The 22,011-nt window shown below is 41.0% G+C and overlaps 1 protein-coding gene across 1 annotated transcript; it reads right to left on the bottom strand.

The window, feature by feature from the left end:
- Positions 1-179: 179 nt before the first annotated feature.
- nlrx1 (NLR family member X1) lies at positions 180-21,613 on the bottom strand. The gene is made up of 12 exons (XM_030109076.1): positions 21,477-21,613; positions 20,644-20,681; positions 16,137-16,243; positions 14,430-14,826; positions 11,150-11,381; positions 9,887-11,054; positions 9,054-9,237; positions 8,270-8,365; positions 5,319-5,405; positions 3,626-3,877; positions 3,276-3,486; positions 180-2,613 (listed from the first exon to the last, which is right to left on the bottom strand). The coding sequence occupies exons 2-12, from the start codon at positions 20,658-20,660 to the stop codon at positions 2,464-2,466; spliced, it is 2,901 nt and encodes a 966-aa protein (XP_029964936.1). The 5' UTR covers positions 20,661-20,681; positions 21,477-21,613; the 3' UTR covers positions 180-2,463.
- Between the last annotated feature and the right edge of the window lie 398 nt (positions 21,614-22,011).

Here is a 22,011-nt window from a genome sequence, read left to right as displayed (position 1 = left end):
TGAAAGAAAACTTTCTTAAACACTGTTGCTGCACATGCACACCAAGGCCCAAGTAAATAGCACATCTAACATTTTGATTTCATGAAGAAATGATGATAGACTTAAAAAAAATCCCACATTTTCATGTTTAAATAGAAATAACCAGGAGACGATCATTTGCACCATATCATTTATTGTCAACTGGCTCCTAACCTGTTCATTACAGCATGGAAGACACACAATGACCAAAACAATAAGGCAGCATCGCACTATTAGTAATCCATTCCACAATTACTGATCACCAAATCCTTTTTGACTGAACATTTGTGACTCATTTTCCACTCTGTTGGAAATGTGTTCATAAGTGGTGTTTTATTGAACGCACAGCTCAACAGGTTCAATATTCGCCCAAAAAGGCTATTTTTTTCCTCTATATTTTTATTATCAGGATATCCGATTGAAGAATAAATAATCAAACTCTGGACATTTGATGCCAGGTTAGGTTTCCTGAGAATCCTTTGTGCAAGAACGGAGACAGAAATAATAACAAAAAAAAAAAAAAAAAAAAAAAAAAAAAAAGCAAAGGCTGAATACACAACCAAACAGACGTTATGAAGAGGGCATTAATAATACCGTGCAAACAGGCAATACATTTAACCTGCAGTCCTGCAGCAAAACCACTACAACAAAGAGGAGAATTCATGGAAAATCCTTCTTCCTGTTCCTCTTTACCCTTTGAAATGCTTAAAAGTGAGTATTTTCTTTCCTTTTTCTCAATTTGCTGACTGGCTTGGATATTAAGGCTCTGAAACAGTTAGACTGTAACTTATTTGAGGTTAACTTTCAATGGAAAACAGCCTGCTACGAGCAGACTGATACACAAAGGCAGCTGGTGGAAATGAATGAGTTTTTCAACACAGATGTACTTCGTGGATCAAAAAACTAAGCCTATTGATGCACAACAGGATAATCGAGATTCTCAAGACTTTTTTTTTAACTGTCTTTTTGTCTCTGTGAATACATGGTTGAAAACTGGAAGATTAAAACCTGACCGATCAGATCAGATCCACCAGATGGACTGAGCCCTGAGTGTACAGCAATAACAGACCATATTTTAACTGTTGCGTTCCGACTGAAAGCCAAGAAGAAAAAAAACAGACATTTAAAGTCGAGAGGGACTCGACATGAGAAGGTGTTTAGTGTTTGATATGTAAAGATTATTTTTTTTTGCTTCCTTTTAGCCAGAAAACTGCATTTTATCAACATTTTAACCCTCAATTCATAAACCAAACCTGTTCCATGTCTGATTTGCATTGTTGGGAAAGTAATGCATTACTTGCAATGGCCAGTGATTTGCTAATATTTTACAGCACAACACTTACCAGTGTAACTAATGTATAACTTTCCATAGCACTGGTGATTTGACTTGATGTTGTAGCCTCACAGGCCAACAAAGCTGAAGTGGGCCTCTTAATATTTCCATCCTGTTTCAAGTCTGCACTCTTTTATCCAGTTACAGCAGGAATGGAACTATTTGAGTTTTTCCCAAAACGAAACTAAAACTAAGAATAATTAAGGTCCACATAACAAAAGTTATCGACATGGACCTCTTTCAAAATGTTAGACATCACCACATCGCCTCATCAATTCCATTTAAAGTGGCTCTGAAGATTTCACTGATATGTATATGATATGTATAAGATGGATGACAATGAACAGGTTTTGGAAGCCCTTTTTTAAAAAAACAAAACAAAAGAAAAAACATGTTAGAAGTTGTCTAATAGTTTTAAATATGTGCAAAAATCGAATGTCCTGACAACCTCAGCGAAGAGGTCACTCTGGACCTCTTGTGGATAATCTGCTGATAATCATAGTTTTTCTTCTTTCTGATCAGCAGTTCACACTACTGAAACTCTGTCGTGCTGCCTGTAGTGTGATAAAAGAAACCCTCTCCAACAGCACCACCTTGTGGTGTTCTGAAGCTCCGCAGCCCTGCACCAGGACTCACATTGACCACAAGGATTCGAGAAAACCCAAAAAACTGATTTAGATCAGTTCATTGGAAGATAACATAATCCAACCAGACAAGATTAAGGAAAAAAAAAACAACCTTCTTCTAAAAGTATATTGTGTAGTATTGCATTGTGACGTTTTCCTATTAAGTATTAACGCATTTTTGAATTACTTGACTGTAATGTGTTATGAACATTTCCCACGTTTGCATGTTATGTTGTGAAAAGTTTCTGGATGTGATGTTGAACTTAGATGATATTTCTGTTTGGAGAATGAGGTTATACTTCAGAGGTGTGACAATTATTTTTCCAACTTTCATGAAATGATGATGGATGAAGCTGCAGGATCCACATCAGACCTGTCTTCAAGGTTTCCTCTCAGTTCTGCACCATTTCTGAAATGTCTCCTGCGGGATTCAGCAGTTTTCCAAATGTTGCACGCGTCCCGGTCGTCTTCTTGGGGGGGGGGGGGTTACTTGCTAAACCCGTTGGATGGGAAGAGAGAGTCTTTCTCCAGCATGCGCAGAGTCTGCCGGACGCCTTTCTCCACCCGGCGGAAGTGCAGCCGCTTCCAGATGCTCTGCTGCTGCTGGCGGCCCCACTCCAGGTCCCGGAGGAAGGCCTGCACAGAGGGAGGACTGCCATGTCACTGACACGCACACACACATCATTGAAGATCACGTTATCCTCCATAAATCTGCTCCGGAACAACAACGGATTGATGCAAAATCTGCACCTTCGGTGAATGTGAGGAAAGCGTCAATGTTTCCATGGCAACCAGCATGTTTCAGCCAAAATACATGGCTGTATGTCAGGGTGACTCATGTATGAAGAAAGAAAAATGTTCAAATATACCAGCACATACCATCTGTGACCAATAGACGGCGCTGTGTGACAACAGAAAGCTACTACAGGAAACAGAAACACCTCCATTACTACTGCATTTGACTGAAAAATGGGTGCAAAAAGAAACATCTGAACAGCAGGGTTTGAAGTAAAAATGATAAAATATGGAGGAGAAAGAGTTCATTCAGAGTGTAACTAACCTGAAAAATACTGTACTCCAGTTTCCTCCCACAGTCTTCAAATGACTTTAAAAACCCATGTAGGTGAGAATGTTAGCTGGTATGAAACCCTGCTGATGGACGCAATGTGATGGAAATAATACTGAAAGTTCACCTGGTGTCCTGCAGCCCTCTGCTGCATGGATTATGTAAAACCTGAGTTTTATCCTTGAGTAAAATTCCTTTCCTCTGCTCATGCCGTGTTGATCTTGTCGTGTACCTGAAGCTGCTGCTGGACCCGCTGGCGGTCCCAGGACGAGGCGTTCTCCCGGATCACGTCGAGGATCGGGTGCCAGTCCTCGGAGATGTCGGAGCCCTCAGTGACAGAGGCCAGGACCCTGACCCGCCGGTCGCTGCCCCCGGGGCCCCTGGGAACGCCCCGCACGTACAGGGACTGCTTCCCCACATCGCTGAGCTGGTTCAGGTACAGGCTGCACGGGGAAACGTCAGGTTATCTAAACATCACACACGATTTCAGCTCATTAACTTTTAATAACGGCTCATTCTTTGTAACAGATCCTGTAGTTACTTCTACCCGTGGGTAACGTGAGACATCCCAGACTAGCTTACTGCACGGTGTGGATGCTGGGGTGTTCCCTGCAGGCGTCCACCAGCGCCAGCGCCGCGTTGTCCCCGATGTTGTTGTAGGCCACGTTGAGGTCCTGCAGCCCCACGTGGCTCTGCAGCTTCTCAGCCAGGCCCAGCGCCCCCCGGTCCCCCAGGCCGGTGTGCATCAGGGACAGGTGGGTGAGGGACTGGTTCTCTGGGAGGGCCTCCAGCAGGGACAGGGCTCCCGAGTCCAGCAGGGGGTTGTCGCACAGTCTGAGGGGCACGACGGACTCAGTCATCACAGATCTTTCACCAGCATCTCATAAGTAATATATTCTTAGTTTTGTCCTTATAGTTTTTAACATTTTAGATGTTGAAATGTAATATCTGATGTTCCTCATTTAAACAGAATGAGGGCTTTGTGATTTCTCTATACTGTATTTTACCAATTTTACTCGCTGGTGTTAAGTTAAAATCAACCGAGTTGATTTTTCCTGCATTTCATTAAATTTACACACAGCAGGTCAGATATGAAAGATTGTAGAGTTTTACAATAAATATAATGTTCATACTTTAAAGATGCATTAAGGAGTTTGCTCGTTTTATACAAAACAACGGCCCCTGCAGGCCTTGGGCGTAACTGCAGCTTAGTGAAACACTTGTGTCTGTGGCTTGGCCCCTTGTACGTGCACAGAAGAGGGGAACTCCTTCCTCGCTCTTTTAGTAGCGCTTGAGTAAAATTTAATTTTCTTTTGCCTGCTGGGGTCTGTGCTGGAGTTGTGGCAGTGCTAGAAGCTGGTCTTTTTTTACTTTCTGGAAGATCCATCGTCAGTACTGCTCAGTTGTTGCTGCTGAGCATCTGGCGGAGTAATGGCGGACAAAACCAAACTTAAGGAAATCAGGCCAGTGGGAGGCGCATTACGTCACATTATGTCAAATTCTCAGCAAAAAAGTTCTGGTGCCGTACCGACACTGCAACTTTCAAGTGACAATTTAGCGCTGTTAGCGGTACTTAAAATAAATATGTCAGGGCACATTGTACACATTATTGAATATTTGCAACATATTTATGGTGGAAAATAAGTATTTTTAAAGTTGAAAAACTCCTTAATGCACCTTTAAATAGTTTTTCAACTTTAAAAATACTTATTTTCCACCATAAATATGTTACAAAAATTCAATGATGTGTGCAATGTGCAGAAACTTAAATTTTACTCGAGCGTGACGAAAAGAGCGAGGAAGGAGTTCCCCTCTTCCGGGCACATACACGGACGCAAGCCACAGGCACGAGCGTTTCACCAAGCTGCAGTTACGCCCAAGGCCTGCAGGGGTCATTGTTTTGCATAAAACGTGCAAACACCTTAATGCACCTTTAAGGAATCCTTGACTGTAAGTAACATATGAATTTTTAAGTGTAACTCTGAGCCTTTCATGGTCTTTATAATCAGTCTGTCAACCAAAAAAATACTTGGCTTCTTAACAAGTGAGAACATAAGAAACCAGGAAGTTTTTCCATTTTAAGCTTCAAACTGAATTCCAGTCAGAATCACAGATCTGGTGTTGTCCATGTTCTGTCAGTTGTGAATTCATTCATTTCCATGAACTATTTGCTTGTTTTCAGGTATTTCCCGATCCCCCACACGCCTCCAGGCATTTCCACAGTTAATCCTCTCTTGTTACTTGGTTCAAAGCGTGGATTGATCGGTGGTCTTACTGTAGCGATTTAATGGAACTCTTGGGGTCTACGAGGAGATCTCTCAGCAGGATGCAGGACTCAGGACCCAGGCTGTTAAACTGCAGGCTGGAGACGACAGAGAACAGGCAGGTGCAACTATCAAGCACACACACAAACACACTGCAATCACATGCTGGATGCAATATTTTTGCAAAAATATTTATTAAATTATGACATTATTGATGTGAAATTAAAAAAAAAATACACCGAAAATTTAATAACTGCAGCCAATACTGAAATAAGAATTAAAAAAACATTTCTTGGAAATAAAACCTTTTTTTTGCAGGTTTTCTGATGTTTCTGCACAATTTAACCAAAGACTTATTATGAACTCTGTTCTGATCTGTCTGTTCCTAATAAAAGGATCCAACACAGATCCATCAATACGTACACCAGGCAGCCAAAACATTATGGCCACTGACAGCTGGTGGAGCACCCATTCCTGTCGTAATGGAACAATTTTAATCATTTTAACTGAAACAAAGCCTGTTATGTAATGACTTCCCAGTTAAAAATCTAAATATTTAAGCAAGGATTTTTTTGCCAATGGCTTAATTTAATGTGTAAATAATAATAATAAATGCAACCATTTTTTGTGCTGTTTTCACATAAATATACATAGCGGATGGCTACATACTTACTTTCAATTGTGTTTGTAATTTTCTTTTTCACGTATAATAAATAACATAGTTGGCACATTAGAATGTTAAGATGAGATATGGTTTTATTGTTAAGTGTTTGCATGTGACTCAGAATCCTACATTATAGAACTACATCTCAGTAGTTTGGGTTTGAAAGAAAATGCATCTCATTGAGAAAAAAAAAAAAAAATTCCCTCTTTACATCCCTATTTGCTGATGACTTTCAACTCATTTTACTATCTTCAGGATCAAACTGCACCCTATAATGTTAATAAAAAAACACTTTTCTGCGGTGCTAGGAACTGTGTACACACATTTATACACAGAGTAAACATGAAGTAGCAGGACTGCAGGCTTATAAAGATCGTTTATCATGATTCATCATAGAGGGAGTGCTTTATAGAGACGATAATCAAACAACCAAGGTTCAAAATGCACCGATATGCAACCTTCAACTCATGCATTTACTCACTCATACACCTACGGCCTTGACTGATATAATAATTAACTTTAAATTTTTATCAACACACAAACATCGCGACAGAATTACCGGTACACTTTTGTTTCATATCTAAAGGGTGAAGGTTTAAATCTCTCATAAATGGTTTCAGAATTGATCATATCAATGCAATCCCCAATTCCAAAATAGTTGGGACACAGCGTAGGTTCTGAACATGTGAATAAAAACTGAGTGGTGCAGTGGTTAACACTACAGCCTCACATTGCAATTCTGTGCAAAATCGATGGCTCACTACTGCCGACTAGTGGCAGGTGGCAGCATGACTAGTAGGTAATAATTGATACGTGGATAAATTATTAAATTATCTATTTATGATAGTAAATGCTGACCCTTAATGAAGTGCTTTTATTTCTATGAATTTAATATAATGTTATGCATTTCTTTCCCTTTGTGAAACACTTTGAATTACCTTGTGTTTGAATGGTGCTATACAAATTAAATATACAATTAAACTTAGCTTGCCTTTACATCTACATTAAAATACAATCTGCTGAGACAGTGTTACTAAACACAATGAGATGGGATCGATTTTATGTTATGATAACAGTTCAGGAGAAGGAGAGCGGCGTCGACACAGCGGTGAGAAGCTCCTCCCTCTTCCTTGAAAACTGGCCCCTGTATTTCAGGTTTGGTTGATCTGAAGAAGCTGGCATTCACTTTTTATTCATAGTTTTCAAGACAAACTCCTGACCAGCACAATACCAGGGTTGTTATTTGATAGCAGTTCTTCCTGTTTAAAGCACTTAAATATTACTAAGAGGTACAAAGAAGACACTTTAAGCTTTTTTTTTTTTTCCAACATAATTATCCTGTTCATTAGAAACTTCAGCTATATTAAAATCTAAAGAATAATCACAAACAGATTGTGGCTCCAATCGATCAGATCAGCTACAATCTATATTTAAAAAAAAAAAAAAAATTAGCAGAACATACTTTGTTTCCTTTTGATGATAGTAGATGTTTCTGAACCACTTACATTCACATTTTGTATAATCTATAATCTTCCTGATTCTGCATCAATTCAATAGAGGTCTAACACAAGAGTTATTTCAAACAACAACACACAAATCAATCATAACATCACTGACAGCTTGTGCAGCAACCAATAATATAATAATGACTAATATACTCAAAATGGTTATTTGAAATGTAATAAAACAAATAACACAAAAGCAGTCTTTATCATAATAACATTTTGCCAATGAATTAATAATTTAATTTGTAAATAATTTCTATGCATGTAATACATTATTATCAAAACAATTTGTATAAGACAATTCTACTGAAAAATCCTTTGAAAAAATTAATTTATGGAAATCTTTTTTTTTTCTGTTTTTGGACGGCTTAGTCATCAAAAACTGAGTAGAGTGAATTTCACTGTCAGATTCCTTCATTGAGGATAGACACTGGTACTGTTTTTTTTTTTTTTATTTAATAAATGATTCACGTCATCATATTGAAAAAAGCCAGAATAACTGTTTTTTTTAAATACATTATTACATTATTGATTGCTGCAAGGTGACATGATCAAGAGAAATGAAGCATTACAAGTAAAAAAAAAAATAGAAGAAATTGTAACACTTTGACAGGTCAGTATATTTCAAACATGGCTCTTGGAACAAATGCAGTGAACTCATCACAATGCAGACAGGATCTTCGAAAAATTTGCTACCCAGCAACCCTGCACCATGCAGAAAGACATTCTTGTGTGTGTGTGTGTGTGTGTGTGTGTGTGTGTGTGTGTGTGTGTGTGTGTGTGTGTGTCTTACTTGAGGTTGCGTGTGTGTCTGAAGGCAGGCATCAGCATCTGCATCATGTCATGAGTGAGCATACATGAGGACAGGTCCATCTCCTGAAGCTGATAGCTGCAGGAAAACATCCAAACAACCACACAGTCAAGAGTTTACCGTCTGTCAGAAAATGTTCAATAAGCTTGTTTGTTTAAGCAACTGGTTGAAAGAAGAGTAACTTAAATGTGTTAAGGGACATTCTAAGTGTTTGTCCTGTTGGGTGAAAACTACATAAGTACAATGTTTGCACTCAGTCAACATGTTTACAGTGTTTTTCTATACTAAATGCAACAACACTGCAGTATTGTTGCATTCCATTATTGAACATGTCTGTTTAGCACTTATACTTTAATGCATGTTTACAGTGTTTATCTGCACTTTGTTACTAAAATGCAAAAACATTACATTATTGTTTAAGGGTATAATTATTCTATTGAAGATGTCTGTTTAGCACTTTAAAGCATTGTTCAAAATGTCTTTTGAGCAGACTAAAGTCAAAATGTCTTTTGAGGAGACACATGTCAAATATTTGGCAATAAAAAACAAAGAAACATTTTTGTCAAACTAATTTTTCTATTTAACAAAATATGGTAAATATTCTGTCATTAATCACGATTAATCGAACAGAAAAGTGTGATTAATCTGATTTAAAAAATTAAGCGTTTGACAGCATTATTCAAAACAGAACAATTTCAGCACTTTGTACAGTCGGACACATTGAGAACAAACTGCCAATAGCTTCTCACGTGAAGTCACAGTTTACCTGGGCGGTGTGCACGAGAGTACCGAACTCAGCACGAAGCACTTGAGTGAGGTCATTCGAATGTTGGAGAGGCGAATGGATCGGATTGAGGCCAGAACCTCTGCAGTGAGTCGGGGGTTCTGGAACTCGTACAGGAGGACCAGGAGGTCCATCACCTCCTCCGGGGGCTGAGGCTTGCTGAGCTCTGGCACCAAACAGGAAGAAGACAGTCATTCATCACCATTTGTCTTTATTTCTGGTCAAACACACAGTGTTAATCTGACTGCCACTGGTCAGAGCTACAGCCCAAAGCAACTCTGACACCCCCGCTTACATCAGGTCAAAATGGAAAACTTTGGGTGTCTGTTTACATGACAACAGTGTTTAGAGTCACTGAAAACAAATTTTGTAAGAGGGCTCCCAAAGCGGCACTTTTTGAAAACGCTGCCACTCCGTAGAAACAGGGAAAACACCACTTTCTGAAACACTGTTGAATGTAACATCTCTTGTCGTGACAATGACTTTACAATAGTTGAAGGTTTAAAGGCTTCAACAAGGAAATGGAAAATGTTGAGCCTGAATACCTGGTGCAACAGCGCTAGATGGTTTACCCCCCCTACGGTACTGCACGGAGCAAGAGGCTTGCAAAATCTCATAGAGTTGTTGGAAACTGTGTTTAATGGCTTCAGATGGCTTCAAATGGCTTTTTGAGAAGTCGATTTAAAATTCTGTTCAGTCGCCAGAATCAAACTAGTGTTGGTAGAGTGATATCGCCTGAGGGACTCACCGCATCGGCTCGTCTTGTAATAGGCCTGTGTAGCTTCAGAACATGCTGGAAATTCCATGTGTCTTACCTCTGACGAGGTACTTCCTCAGGGCACGTGTGATCTGGACCACAGTGGCGCTCTGGATGGTGCAGCCCAGTTGCTGGAGAAGCATCCGGTTACCATAATGCAACAGGCCACCCATGAAGATGGGGTAGAGTTCAAAAGCCTGGCCTTCAGTGGTCTGCTGGGGCTGCGGGCCGTGGACTCCCAGAAGGCTTTGCTCCACCTGATCCAGGACATCCTCGTTGTGACTGTCCTCTGTACGGAACATTTCAGACGCCATAGTTTTGGCGATGCTGCCCTTGTTGTGACTGCTGAATTTGTCGTAGATTTTGGGGAAAAACTTGAGGAGGTTGAACACGGCGAAGATTCGAAGAGGGATGAACTTAGAAAGGATGCCAACAATGGCGCCGACATCCTCCCCTGCCTGACCAATGGCCACAGACACTTGTTTACTCAGCTTTTCTAAAGCCGACTTGTTCTCTCCCAGAACCACATAGAGAGCCGCCAAGTACTCCTGCATGGCGGGGACGGCGAACACGTAGCGTCTTTGGTCCGTCTCACTGAGTTCTTCAGGAAAACGCTTACTGCTCTCTACGCAGGGGGTCAAAAAGAAATCCAACACATCTGTCCGGAAAACGGCGAGCTGACGGAGCTCCTCGTCCGTCTTGGTCTTGCCTCCAATCCACTGCTCCAGTTCCTCTTCAGAGAACGACGTGCGCCTGTACGTCACTCCATCGAACGCAAGTTTACCGACAGTACGGACGACGTAGAGCATCAGAGAGTTCTGATAATCCAGACTGGGCATACTCGCCTCCGCTCCTGTGCCAAGGACCTCTCCACCAAAGTTGAGCCTCAGGAAACTGGTGTAGATCCCGGTGAGCGTGCGGATGGGGGCGTTGGCGTCAGTGAAGTGCAGAAAGTGTAGTGTGGCGCACGTGAGCCAGCAGTAAGATGGGAGGAAGCACGCCGTGGCCAGCTGGCTTTCTCTTTGGAGGTTGAGGTAAAGCAGCTCTATGAGGGACTGGGCTTCTTGGTCACGGGTAGATTTTCCGCTCTGCTGCAGCAGGCGGCCCGCGAAGTACGCACGCTGGCGGTCTGGGTCGTTGAAGCCACAAATCTGAGCGTAGCGACTCACATACTTCTCAGGGATCCGGTCCAGAGCGGATAGTCTGGTGGTGACCAAGACGCTGGCCTGGTAAACATACAACAGACATCTCCATCAGAACCAGTTACTGACTCCCGGGCAAATAAAAAGCTGGCTGTGAAGGTAGGAGGAGAGTCTCTCACCTCGGGCAGGAGGTACTTCCTCAGCAGGTTCACCACTAAGATGCTTGGAGCCAGCGGCTCGTTGGGGTCGCTGCAGAGCTCGGTGGATCCGATCCGGAAGTCCAGACGCATCTTCTCCATGCCGTTGAAGAGGAAGAGCACATCCTTGGCTTGGTCCCCTTCACCACTCAGCAGGGGGTGTTTCTTCAGGTGGAGGTACTTCCTGCTGACCAGGTCCCTTAAAGAGGTCGCCCTGAACAAACCAAACCAGTAACTCAGTGCTATCAAACTAGTTGCGAGATGCAAATTATTGATGATCAATGATTTTATTTATTTGCATTACGGTGAAGATGAGTACTCTTAAAAGAACGGAACAGACACAGAATTTATTGACTTTGTCACACAAGTTTAGCCATTCTTTAAAGAGAACTCATCTGTACGGAGTTGTTAAAAATCCCTTATTGTTTTTTAATATATAACCTGCTCACTATATTTTTTATCACTAGATGGAGCTAGGTGGATTAAGTTGGCGGTCCTCTGGCTGAATCTTCATATGCTAAACTGAAGCAGGTCAACAAATCTTGGTCGCATCTCTTGGAAGACGTTCTGCTTGTAAGCAGATTCATCAGTTCATGCTGTTCCCTTGAGTCAGACTGAACTGAAATTAGTTATTCATTCATATTTCCAGTCATTCTGTTGGGAAGAGTTTTGGAACCTGTATACACAACAGCCCTTGGACTAATTCAACACCATATCAAATTCTTTCATTCTTCTCAATGTATTTGTATCTGGTCAGTCCCTTCACGCTCATGTTATAAGTTGTGGCTGGTGCATTGTCAGGTCGATTGTTTCCTTGACATTCTGTGTTCTTAGCTGTCCGTCTCCATTATGTCAAGTCTCTCCTCGTCTGTTCATTTCAGCTTTTACTTTGGTGAGTCACGCCTTGCCTCTCTGGTTTTTCTCTTTTGCCGAGCCCTTTTCTATTCTGCTAATCGCACTGATCGCGATTACAAACCAAGTGTCTTGCCCTGCCTTGCAAAGGAGTTTAATGTTGACTCTTTTCATTTAGTTTCAGTTCCTAATAAAAATTCCTTAATGGGTCGCCTGAAAAATGCTTTTTTTCCCCTTCATGATTTTAGTCGCACATGAGATCACGCACTACAAAACCTTTGATTCAGATCTAAATTTACATTTTATAACATTTCTTGTATTTTAAAGAAGAGAATAATTAACCAGAATACTATTGATATTTATAGACTGAAATTAAATGATCTATTCTTGATATTTTTTCCAGTCTAACTCCCCCCCCCCCCCCCCCCCCCCCCCCCCATGTATTCTACTCTGTCCACATTGAAGGAGTTTATCTTTCTTAAACTACGTTGTTTTGAATCTGCTCTGGCGGGGCTCATCAGCCTGAGTTTACTGCAAACATGGAAAGGTTTTTTCAGTTGAATGTGATTTTTATATCAAGCATTGAACATTAATTGTCCTTCAGAGTTGTTACAACATGTTTTGTGCGGTGTGTCCTGTAATTTGCTGGGACATGTTTACAAGAGAGATTTTTTTTTAATTCAGTGTGGCAATTCAATAAAAGATGATTGAATTGGTTTTTTTTTCAGTTGTCCCACCATGTTTACATAAGATATAAGCTCATGATATATTTGGTGGTGATATAGGGTAATAAAAACCTGGTGGAGTCCTGCTGGGTTGGAGATTAAAACCACATTCCTTCTATTCAATGGAGGTTCTGTGTAATCACATGAATGTGGATTTCCTTTGTTGAATTTGTCAGAAAGTAAAAATAGGGAATAGTTTGGTTTGTTTGGGCTTTAAAATGTGATTCCATGAAAACTGACGCTCCTCTGACTCCTAGATTATCAAAGTTTTAAAGACAATGAAACTAAATAAAGCTATAGTCAACAAGCCGGCTCACTGTAGCACAACCAGTGAGAGTAGCGAGTATTTACAGCCTGATTCTGACCTGACTGAACGCCAAATAGAATAAAGCTTTTAAGTTCGATCGAGGCGACTGGGAGGAAGACGCTGCATTACGAGTAGGAGTGTAACGGTATTTGTATTCGTCCCGTACCGTCACGGTACGGGGGTCACGGTTCGGCACACACAATCACATGACGAATACACCAGTGAGTGAAAAAAAAAAAAATTCCAACCTTAGATGGCGGTAATGAGCCTAAAAGCTGCCGGCAACCACCATTATGACAGAAGAAGAAGAAGTAGAACAAGCAGGTCCAAACATGAACAAACAAAGAAGAAAGTACAAGCGGAATGAGAGCTGCAGCGTGTGGCGGAGCGGATTAAACAGGCGAGTATTTGTTCCGCGTGCGTTCTCTCATACGTAGTGACGTGTGACGTGCCAGTAAACGGGAAGCAGCACAGTCAAAAAACCAGCAGAGAACGCCACGGTGGTGGAAAAACACTTTTTAAATACAAAACCCCGACATGAAAAACAATGGAGAGGCGAGATGGAACCAAATCGTGCAACAGCGAGTTGTATAAAGAGCTCCATAGCAGAATACGAGCGATCGCAGGCTGGTGTTATGGATTAACTGGTTCCCGTGTTAACGAATGACAGCGGAGGTCTGTGTAAACACATGCCGATTACAGCAGTATTTAAAGTAAGACTCACAAAAGATTTTAAACATATACACTCACTGTAACTGTCGATAACCGACGTTCGCCAGAACGACAAGATGTTTCAGTCATTATTGGTCACAAGTTAACACGGGCACCAGTTAATTCGAAACATCGGCATGCGGCGCAGAGCTCACACCGAGACGTGCTGCTCCGCACGGCGGTGCTGCGGTCAGTGGAGCAGCCGCTCCTTCAGCAGCGTATCATGGAGATTTTGGGACATTATTTGAGCAGATATCAGCAGATAAAAACTCTCTGCTTGGTGCTGAGGACTGCTGCTGCAGAGAGGAAGACCTGCAAGATCCTCGTGAGACGTTGTGCGCATGTCACAGCGTCCTTGTAAACGAGGATTCATCGTGGATGCTTTGTATGCTGTACATGAATACACTCGCGTTTAATACTATTGTTTACAATCGGATTGAAAAAACACCATGTAAACTGGGCCAATAATGTGTCGCATGGGAAAGCTTGGGAAAAATGTTCTGGTACATTTGTGAGCTTTTTTTACTTTTTCCCCACTGTACCGAAAAACGTACCGAACCGTGACCCTTACACCTAGGTACGTACCGTACCGTGGCTTTTGTGTACCGTTACACCCCTAATTACGAGCCTGCATATTTTATCTGTCGGTAAGAGAAACAGGACTTACTTCGTCAGCTTACTGAGGTCCTCGCAGGAAAAAGGCAGCAGCAGCTTGAAATGGGTCAGAGTTTGACCCTGGCACCAGTCCAGCACCAGCTTCCTGACCACCGTGCTTTTCCCGGTGCCCACGGCGCCGTACAGCAGCAGGTTCATCCCCCGGCCCTCGCTCCACCCTTCCACGGGCTCCAACAGATGCTCTATGTTCACGGCGGGGCTGGGATCCGAGTGGGTGTGAAAGGGTGAGCAGATGTGTCCTGCCTTCTCCTCGGTCTTCCTTTCCAAGATGAGCGGATCCACGTGCATGGTCTCGGGCCGGAAGTAGCCTCCGAACTGCTTCTCCTCCTGAGGAAGGTGGCTGAACCACAAGAAGAGCCTCCTCTTGTGGATCTCTAGTGGATCTGGAGCTTAAAGAAGTAAAAGAAATGTTATTTAACTAAGTGTGGATGTACTGCAGACGTATCTCTTTTCAGCTGTCTCAGATGAAATATGGATGGTAATGGAGGGCAAGGCAAAGAAAGAAATGTGCTTGGCTTGAAAGACACGGCAAATTTGTTGATTTACAAAATTTAAAAACCTCGTGGTTCACGATTGTTTCTGTTTTCAAGGATTTGAAACTGCAGTGCAAATCAGCCTTCAGCAGAGATACTGATGTTATTTTGGTGAGGAGCATTTCCCCATTTCCTCCCATGACTTTTATTCACTGAGTTTATCACAAGGTATTTTCTGTTGTTCCCCTTAAGTTTTCAAAGATTCTAATGAATCTCTCCTGTGGCTCTATTTTTTTATTTTTTATTTTTTCAAATCATGCTGCACAATGTGTCAGGCCTATAGGAGGCATGACACATTCTCTGACATGCCAGAGAACTGAACTGACTTCACGCTGGCCATCAATCAATCAATCAATCAATCAATCAATCAATCAATCAATCAAGTTTCTTATGTTGCAAACTTGAGAACATCTTGAACATTGAATCATATTTTTTAAGCAGTCCTGAAAACATTTTGCAGGGGGAAAGATTCCTTTTAAATGCTGCCACTCTTATCAGAAATTACCACTCATAAAACCAGTGCAGTTCAATGAAGATCCTTATTGGGTCCAAAGGGTTCTTTCTCCGTAGAATATTATTCAAAGCATCACAGTCGGACTCTCTTCCCATAGCGTTGCTGTTGCTTCTATAGATAATTATAAACACGATTCAGATCAGGTGATCTGCTTGTGTCTTTCTAAACTTTATGTGCCGTCATTTGTAGAAAGTCATTCAGGCTCCTCCAGTTCCACTGTCTTCTCCATGCTGCAGCTGCTTGTGTTCATTCATCTCAAAACTTTCAGCAAACTCTCCATCATCTGCTTCAATCCAGCACACTGTCTCACTGGATTAACCTTCATGTGTACTGATGGCTTTAAGACAGACTGCCACTTCCTGGTGCTGTGTGCGCAGGCTACCGATCTCCGTGCTCTGACGCACGTCCTGTTTAAATGACCTCTTTTGCAACAAAGAATCTGTATATAAACGACAACATCAACAGATAAGATACAGCATTTTTCAGTCAGTGGGCTTGTTGGCCCCGAAACCTCACTGAACCGCACGTTTGCATTTCCGCTTCCATTTCATGCCACAGCTGTAATTACCCTGTGTGAACATTATCTCTTTAGGAAGGGAGGGTTGCTGTTGTGCCTGTCAGAAGAGATTTGGACCCAAACTGAGTTGTGCACCTGGTTCTGAAGGGGCGGAGCAGAAGGCCCTGCAGGAACTGGCCGGGCAGAGGAACACGTCCACTCTCCTCTTCCACCGCCATAGTGGGGCGACTGGACTCAGCGACCTGGAAGACACAGGAGCATGCTCGCTATTTTTATATGAGCTATAAAGGTCACTCTCATCACACGGCGAACAAGTCGATGCGGTGTGTCGACTGGTCGCAGATCTGCCTCACATCAAAGACGAAGCTGCAGGGAGGGCTGGTGTGAGGCCGGGTGCAGGTTGGAGCAGGTACCGTGCCGAACCTCCCAGGCACTGACATTCACGCAGCAAACACTATTAAGCCTCCAAACTAAAGGCTGCCTGAAAGTCTGCAGGGCATTCGTGCCAAGGGAAAGAATCAATGGAGGTACCAATGATTTACTGGAAGAAGAATCTTGAGTTCCATATAATATTCTCTGGAAGAGGCTATTCGTTTCAACACAACAACAGAAGGAATCTGTATGACTCAAAGTTTTAAAGAGTCAGCACACCAACTACAACCAATAAACTTCACTGTTGCTCATTGTGTTCCTGTAATACAATCCAGAAAAGGTGGAACATTCAGTGAAATGTGGAATAAATGAGAACCTTTCTACTTTGAACTGTGTATCTTACAGAGACCAAATGATCAGTATTCCAGGTTTTGACAACTTTTGTTGTACTTCAGGTTTAATGAAGGTAAAGCAGTAAAATTGATTAAATACATAATAATGGCAAATTTTACCAATCGCCAGTGACTGGTTGCAGTGGATGCATTGGATCAAGTCTTAAAGAACCTATGAAACAATAAGTATGTTTTCCTATTTATGTCCTTTGTGTTAATACGTATTGATTTTTTTTTCTGTGCCACCACATCATCTGAAAATGAGTGTCTGAGCGTATTAAATCCCCTCCCTGTGTTTTCCCGTGAAGAAGTTTCAAATCTCTTGTGATTCATCGTGGACCAAGGCATGCAAACTAATTCTACATTTAACTGCATTGTTTTTTCCTCAACCCCGCCCCCACAGGCTGCTTTTACCAACAAAAGCATAAAATAAAAACAGACAATGGCTTTCTCTGGAAACTCTAACTTTAACTAGTCAAGAGTTTTCCAGTATGTGCATTCCAATCATGATTTTCTGCAGTATGGCTAACTTATCATTTTATAATTATTTCCAATGAAACTAGTAACTTTTTCAACAGTCTCATCCGACATGTTTGCTTGAAGTTAAACAATTAAAATAGCAGTGTGTTTGTCAAACAAACGTGCTGCAGACGCTGAACCGCACAGCCTGGTAGTTCAAATGTCAGTTATGTAACCAACATGCTGCTAAAATTACACAACATAATTCATGCTGGCTGTGAGCCCGTTTTTCTTGACTCTTCTACTTAACAATCAAGTTTTCCTGTGAACTTTTTGCATGTGTAAGGTGTGTAAGGTGTACATATTCTCAAACAAGATAATTTATAATAACCACTGCAGCAGAATAACAACCCTAAATTAAAAGATATTCTTAAATTGTTTGGATTTTTTACAACAACCTAATTACACTTTCACATCGGTAATGAAGAGTACAATTAGACAAGCAGGAAAATAATGAATTGGAGCAAACCTCATGCACTCAGACAAGTCACCATTAATAGCATGTGATTTCTGCAGCGGTTTCTATGCACACAGTTCATCTCACAAATCCAGGTTAAGTCAAAGGCAAACTACAAACCATCTCCAAACGAGGTTTAAATTTAGAGGATGTTATGGCAGTATTTTCCCAGTCAAGATGAAATCGGGCTGCATATGACCCCTGAACTATAATGTGTTCAACAACCCTGCTTTAAATATTTTTGAAATATTAAAAATAAACAATAAATGTACAGTTTGGCAAAAAAAGAAAAGAAAAAAAAAAACAGTCATTTTTGGCGTTTTTCTGATTGAATAGCTTTTTTTTTTTTTTTAAGAAAAACAGTACATTTTCATGTACATTTTTTCTTTTTATTTACACAAAAACAGTTTGCAGAAAGCAGCATTTTGGAAATGCCACCAGTCTTCCTGTAAACAGGGAAAGCGCATTCTTTCCAGAAGAGTGAGGCGCACCACAGTCACTAGAGACAGATATGAACGAGTAAATCAACAAGCCCAATGCAAAGTGTGTTCTCGGCTTGCTCTTTTATATTCAACAGCACTTTTCTAACAAAGTGCACATTCACTACAACATGATCTGCATCAGTAGATATTCATTTCTTACATGCATCGGATACTGACTGAGCTGATACGTCAAAAAAGAAGGTCTGAAAGATCTTGAATATTTACATCACACTGATCTGTGTGCATGTACAATAACATTCTATAACTTTTATATATATATATATATATATATATATATATATATATATATATATATATATATATATATATACACATACGGTGGTCATAATGAAATAGTCGAAACCAAAAGCAAAACTTTTCTGCCATAAATCTAAAAAGGATACAAGGTCTCCATCGAAATTTGGGCCTTTCTATATATATATATATATATATATATATATATATATATATATATATATATATATATATATATATATATAAATTTTTTTTTGTTGCTTTTGGTCTGTTCAATCTTATTTTCATTACTGGATATGTCAATTGGATCAGATTTAATTTAATCTAAATTAGGTCATCTTTGTGTCATTTCAGCAATTTTCTGGCCTTTATAATTACTTTTCTTTACTATTTTTCATGTTGTTGGGGTAATTATGGCTTAGTGGCATGCTTGTGGTCATCGGTTTGCAGGTTTGAATCCCTGGGAAAAGCTCTGGACCCCCCAAGCCCCCCAAGCCCCCCCTGGTGGCTGTCCAGCGCTCAGAGTGTGAGTCACAAAGGTTAATTATGAAAAGAATGTGCTACAGAGAAATTGTTTTTCTAGAGGGGCTATTAAATTATTTTATCTTTCATATACTGTTTTTTGACACATTTGAAAGTTTTTTTCTCTTGTTTTCATTAATTTAATGTCTCATTTTAAATAATAGAGATTTTATCTGAATAATACAGAATACTACAGTGTTTCGTTCTCTTCTTTAACATGTACAGGAGGCACAGCAGAGCTCATTTCCTTGTTATTCATTAAAAATTATCTTCTTTATCCTAATGAGAAAAGCTGTGTCAATGGTAAAACATATAAATAGGTCACTGGTCTCAAGTGACACACCGCTGTGAGGAATTTGACGCCTGATCCCATCGTTACAAACCTCAAGACACCTAACTGGAAGGCTGAGTGAGGTCTCAAACATGTCATGCAACGCTAAACAAACGAGGGCTGCTGCTATGTTTCCATGCACTATCCATTCAATTAATAGATTTGCAGCTGATCGACAGCAATGGTGGTCCATGGCCCATGGTGGACATCACAAATCCCCAGAAATTAGAAGGAAAAAATAACTACCATAACATCCAGCAGCCCAGTAATGAGTCTACTATTGAAATGTGTGCATCAGGCCATGATCTAAAGACATTTCTCAACCAGCTGCCAAGTAGATTCATTTCATAGACGGAAAATCATTTGCAAAGGTGTAAATTTCTAAAAAAAAAAAAAAGCCGCTGGTTTGTCGAGGACTGACGGCCGTTGTATCGTCAGACTAACCATCTATTGTCTGGATCTGCGTTCATTCATGCTAGTTTAGCCGGAGGTTAAATCTAATCCCTGCTGACGCTGCGAAAAGGCTGATGTCCAACCTGGACACGGTGCTCTGTGTGACCAGGAAAGACATTCCAGATCCCAGCATTTTCATACAATTCCCAAATCTGCCGTTGTCAACGTTAACATTTCTTAAAATACAGGTTTTTATGGTAGAATAATGAATTTATTTTCACTTGAATGACTAATGTGGGTAAAATGTTTTATTTTTAGTTCATTAATTTTACATAATAACAGTTTGACAGTTTAAAACTCAACTTGATCCCACTAATTTTCAGAATTCATAGTGACAAAAACTATTGTCACGTAATGCGGATTTTTGAGAAAGGTGATCTTCTTAACTTCTTCACTGACAGGTAATGCAAATTGGGCAAAACAGAAACTCTTATTTGTGTAAATTATGAGAAGTCTGAGGCAGGACTTCATAAAACCCTGACTGAAATTACACTGATCTCAATGACTGACACAACTACTTGATCACATGTTCAGTGACTGATGTTAGCAGGACGTGGTGACTTTGTCAGAAATATGAAGAAATCAGGGAAGTTGGTCAGGTTCCTGATGGAAGATTAATCTACATTAGAGTAAGAAACTGTTCAAAATACATAGAAAAATGCAAACAGAACCCAAGTGTAGTTTTCCAATCTTCTCTCTACAGTATGTTTATTCCAATTTAGTTTTATGACTGTTTCCCTGGAACAGATCTGGCTCAGATCCCTGGATCACACAAACAGGTGTGATCTCTACAACTATTCGGCATCTCCATCCCAGATGGAGAGTGACCAAGAGGGTCCTGCATTTGTTTGTCACTGACCTTTGGAGCAGACTCATCGTGTTGTTTCAGGGAGAATTCTGTAAAGAGGAAGAGGAAAGTGAAACAAAACAAAATCCCCTGTGGAGTTTTCAACATGTGTTATTTCGCAGTATTTCTGGCATTTCTTATAATTGCATCAACGTCACATTTGATTTTGATTTAGCACATAACTCTTACTCCCTGTTGGTGCACACGATTTATGCATTTAATTTAATACCATGACCCAATAATAAGTCCTTCTTGTGTTATTTTGTGTAATTAACATTGTAGCCTGTTTTCTGAAGTTTTTATTTACGCATGCAGAATATATGTGATGAAAAGTCACATGAGTGAAATGCCCACAAAACCTCACTTATTGCTGATGCATCATGCATGCAGAATAGAAATAAAGCACTTCTGCCATGCTTTGAGTAAACAAACCACAGCTGAATGCAATGTCTGTCTGGATAGTTTCATAGGAAGAAGAACAGAAAAGAGAACTTAGTTTTGATGCATTAAGGAAACTGGTGCTGTGTGCACAGAAAGTGTGAAGAGTCTCAAAGATCAGTGATCATCAGGTGCTTTAAAACCTCTCCACGCAGCATGCAGTCTGCATAAATCACGTCAACGTGCGGATGAGGGTTTCTGCAGTGATCTCAGCCTGACAGAGCTGGAACTGGATCCAGTTCAGGGAGAGGGAGAGGCTCAGGGAGAGGTTCGGAGAAGAAACCACGGAAAGGCTTCGATCTCCGGCTGCTCGGGTCTCCTTGTCGTGACCGTCTGCCCTCATAAATGCCCCTGTGGAGGTATTAACGCCGCTGAAACGCTACATGCCGGGAAACGGCTCGACCTACCGAACACACCGTCCTCTTCTCCCGGAGGTCAACTCATGGATTCATTCGCGGTTGTTTGTGACCAGCTCGCCGGGACACCGTGATGCACACAGCGTGTGTGTGTGTGTGTGTGTGTGTGTGTGTGTGTGTGTATGTCTGTCTGTCATATGTTCCAGTGTTTGTTCCTGAGGTGACAGCAGACCGTAAACCACAGCTGTGCCCGCCCCCATCCGCCCCGACCTGTCAGAATAAAAGACGCTTCCGCCCGGAGTTTGGTTCCTCTGTGGTCTGAGGGAATCCATGAAATTTGAAGGATTGAAGAGGATAGAGTGAAGGAAGTAATGCTCGGGTCAACGATAACAAAAAGAGAGAAATAAAACAGAAAAAAAAGAGAAGAAGAGGTAAAGTTGGGAGGCAGCACCCCCTGCTGGATGGAAGAGGAGCTGCACAGCAACGCTGATCTTACGGGTCACTTCATTTGACCTTATACATTTACACCTTATGCAGTTCCTATACATGACCCTTTTGGCGTTTGAATAAAACAAATAAGTAAATA

This window comes from Salarias fasciatus, chromosome 14 (assembly GCF_902148845.1).
Source record: "Salarias fasciatus chromosome 14, fSalaFa1.1, whole genome shotgun sequence".
Taxonomy (NCBI): Eukaryota; Metazoa; Chordata; class Actinopteri; order Blenniiformes; family Blenniidae; genus Salarias; species Salarias fasciatus.
Note: the sequence above shows the minus strand (reverse complement) of the source record. Positions and strands in the feature narration are given on the sequence as shown.

What these genes read in the sequence shown, in the direction of transcription:
- nlrx1 (XM_030109076.1), bottom strand. An exon ending in CTCCGCCCCTTCAGAACCAG is followed by an intron (nt 14,827 to 16,136) that starts GTGCACAACTCA and finishes TACTTCTTTAAG; the next exon opens with CTCCAGATCCACTAGAGATC. An exon ending in CTCTCGTGCACACCGCCCAG is followed by an intron (nt 8,366 to 9,053) that starts GTAAACTGTGAC and finishes GTTTTCCTGCAG; the next exon opens with CTATCAGCTTCAGGAGATGG.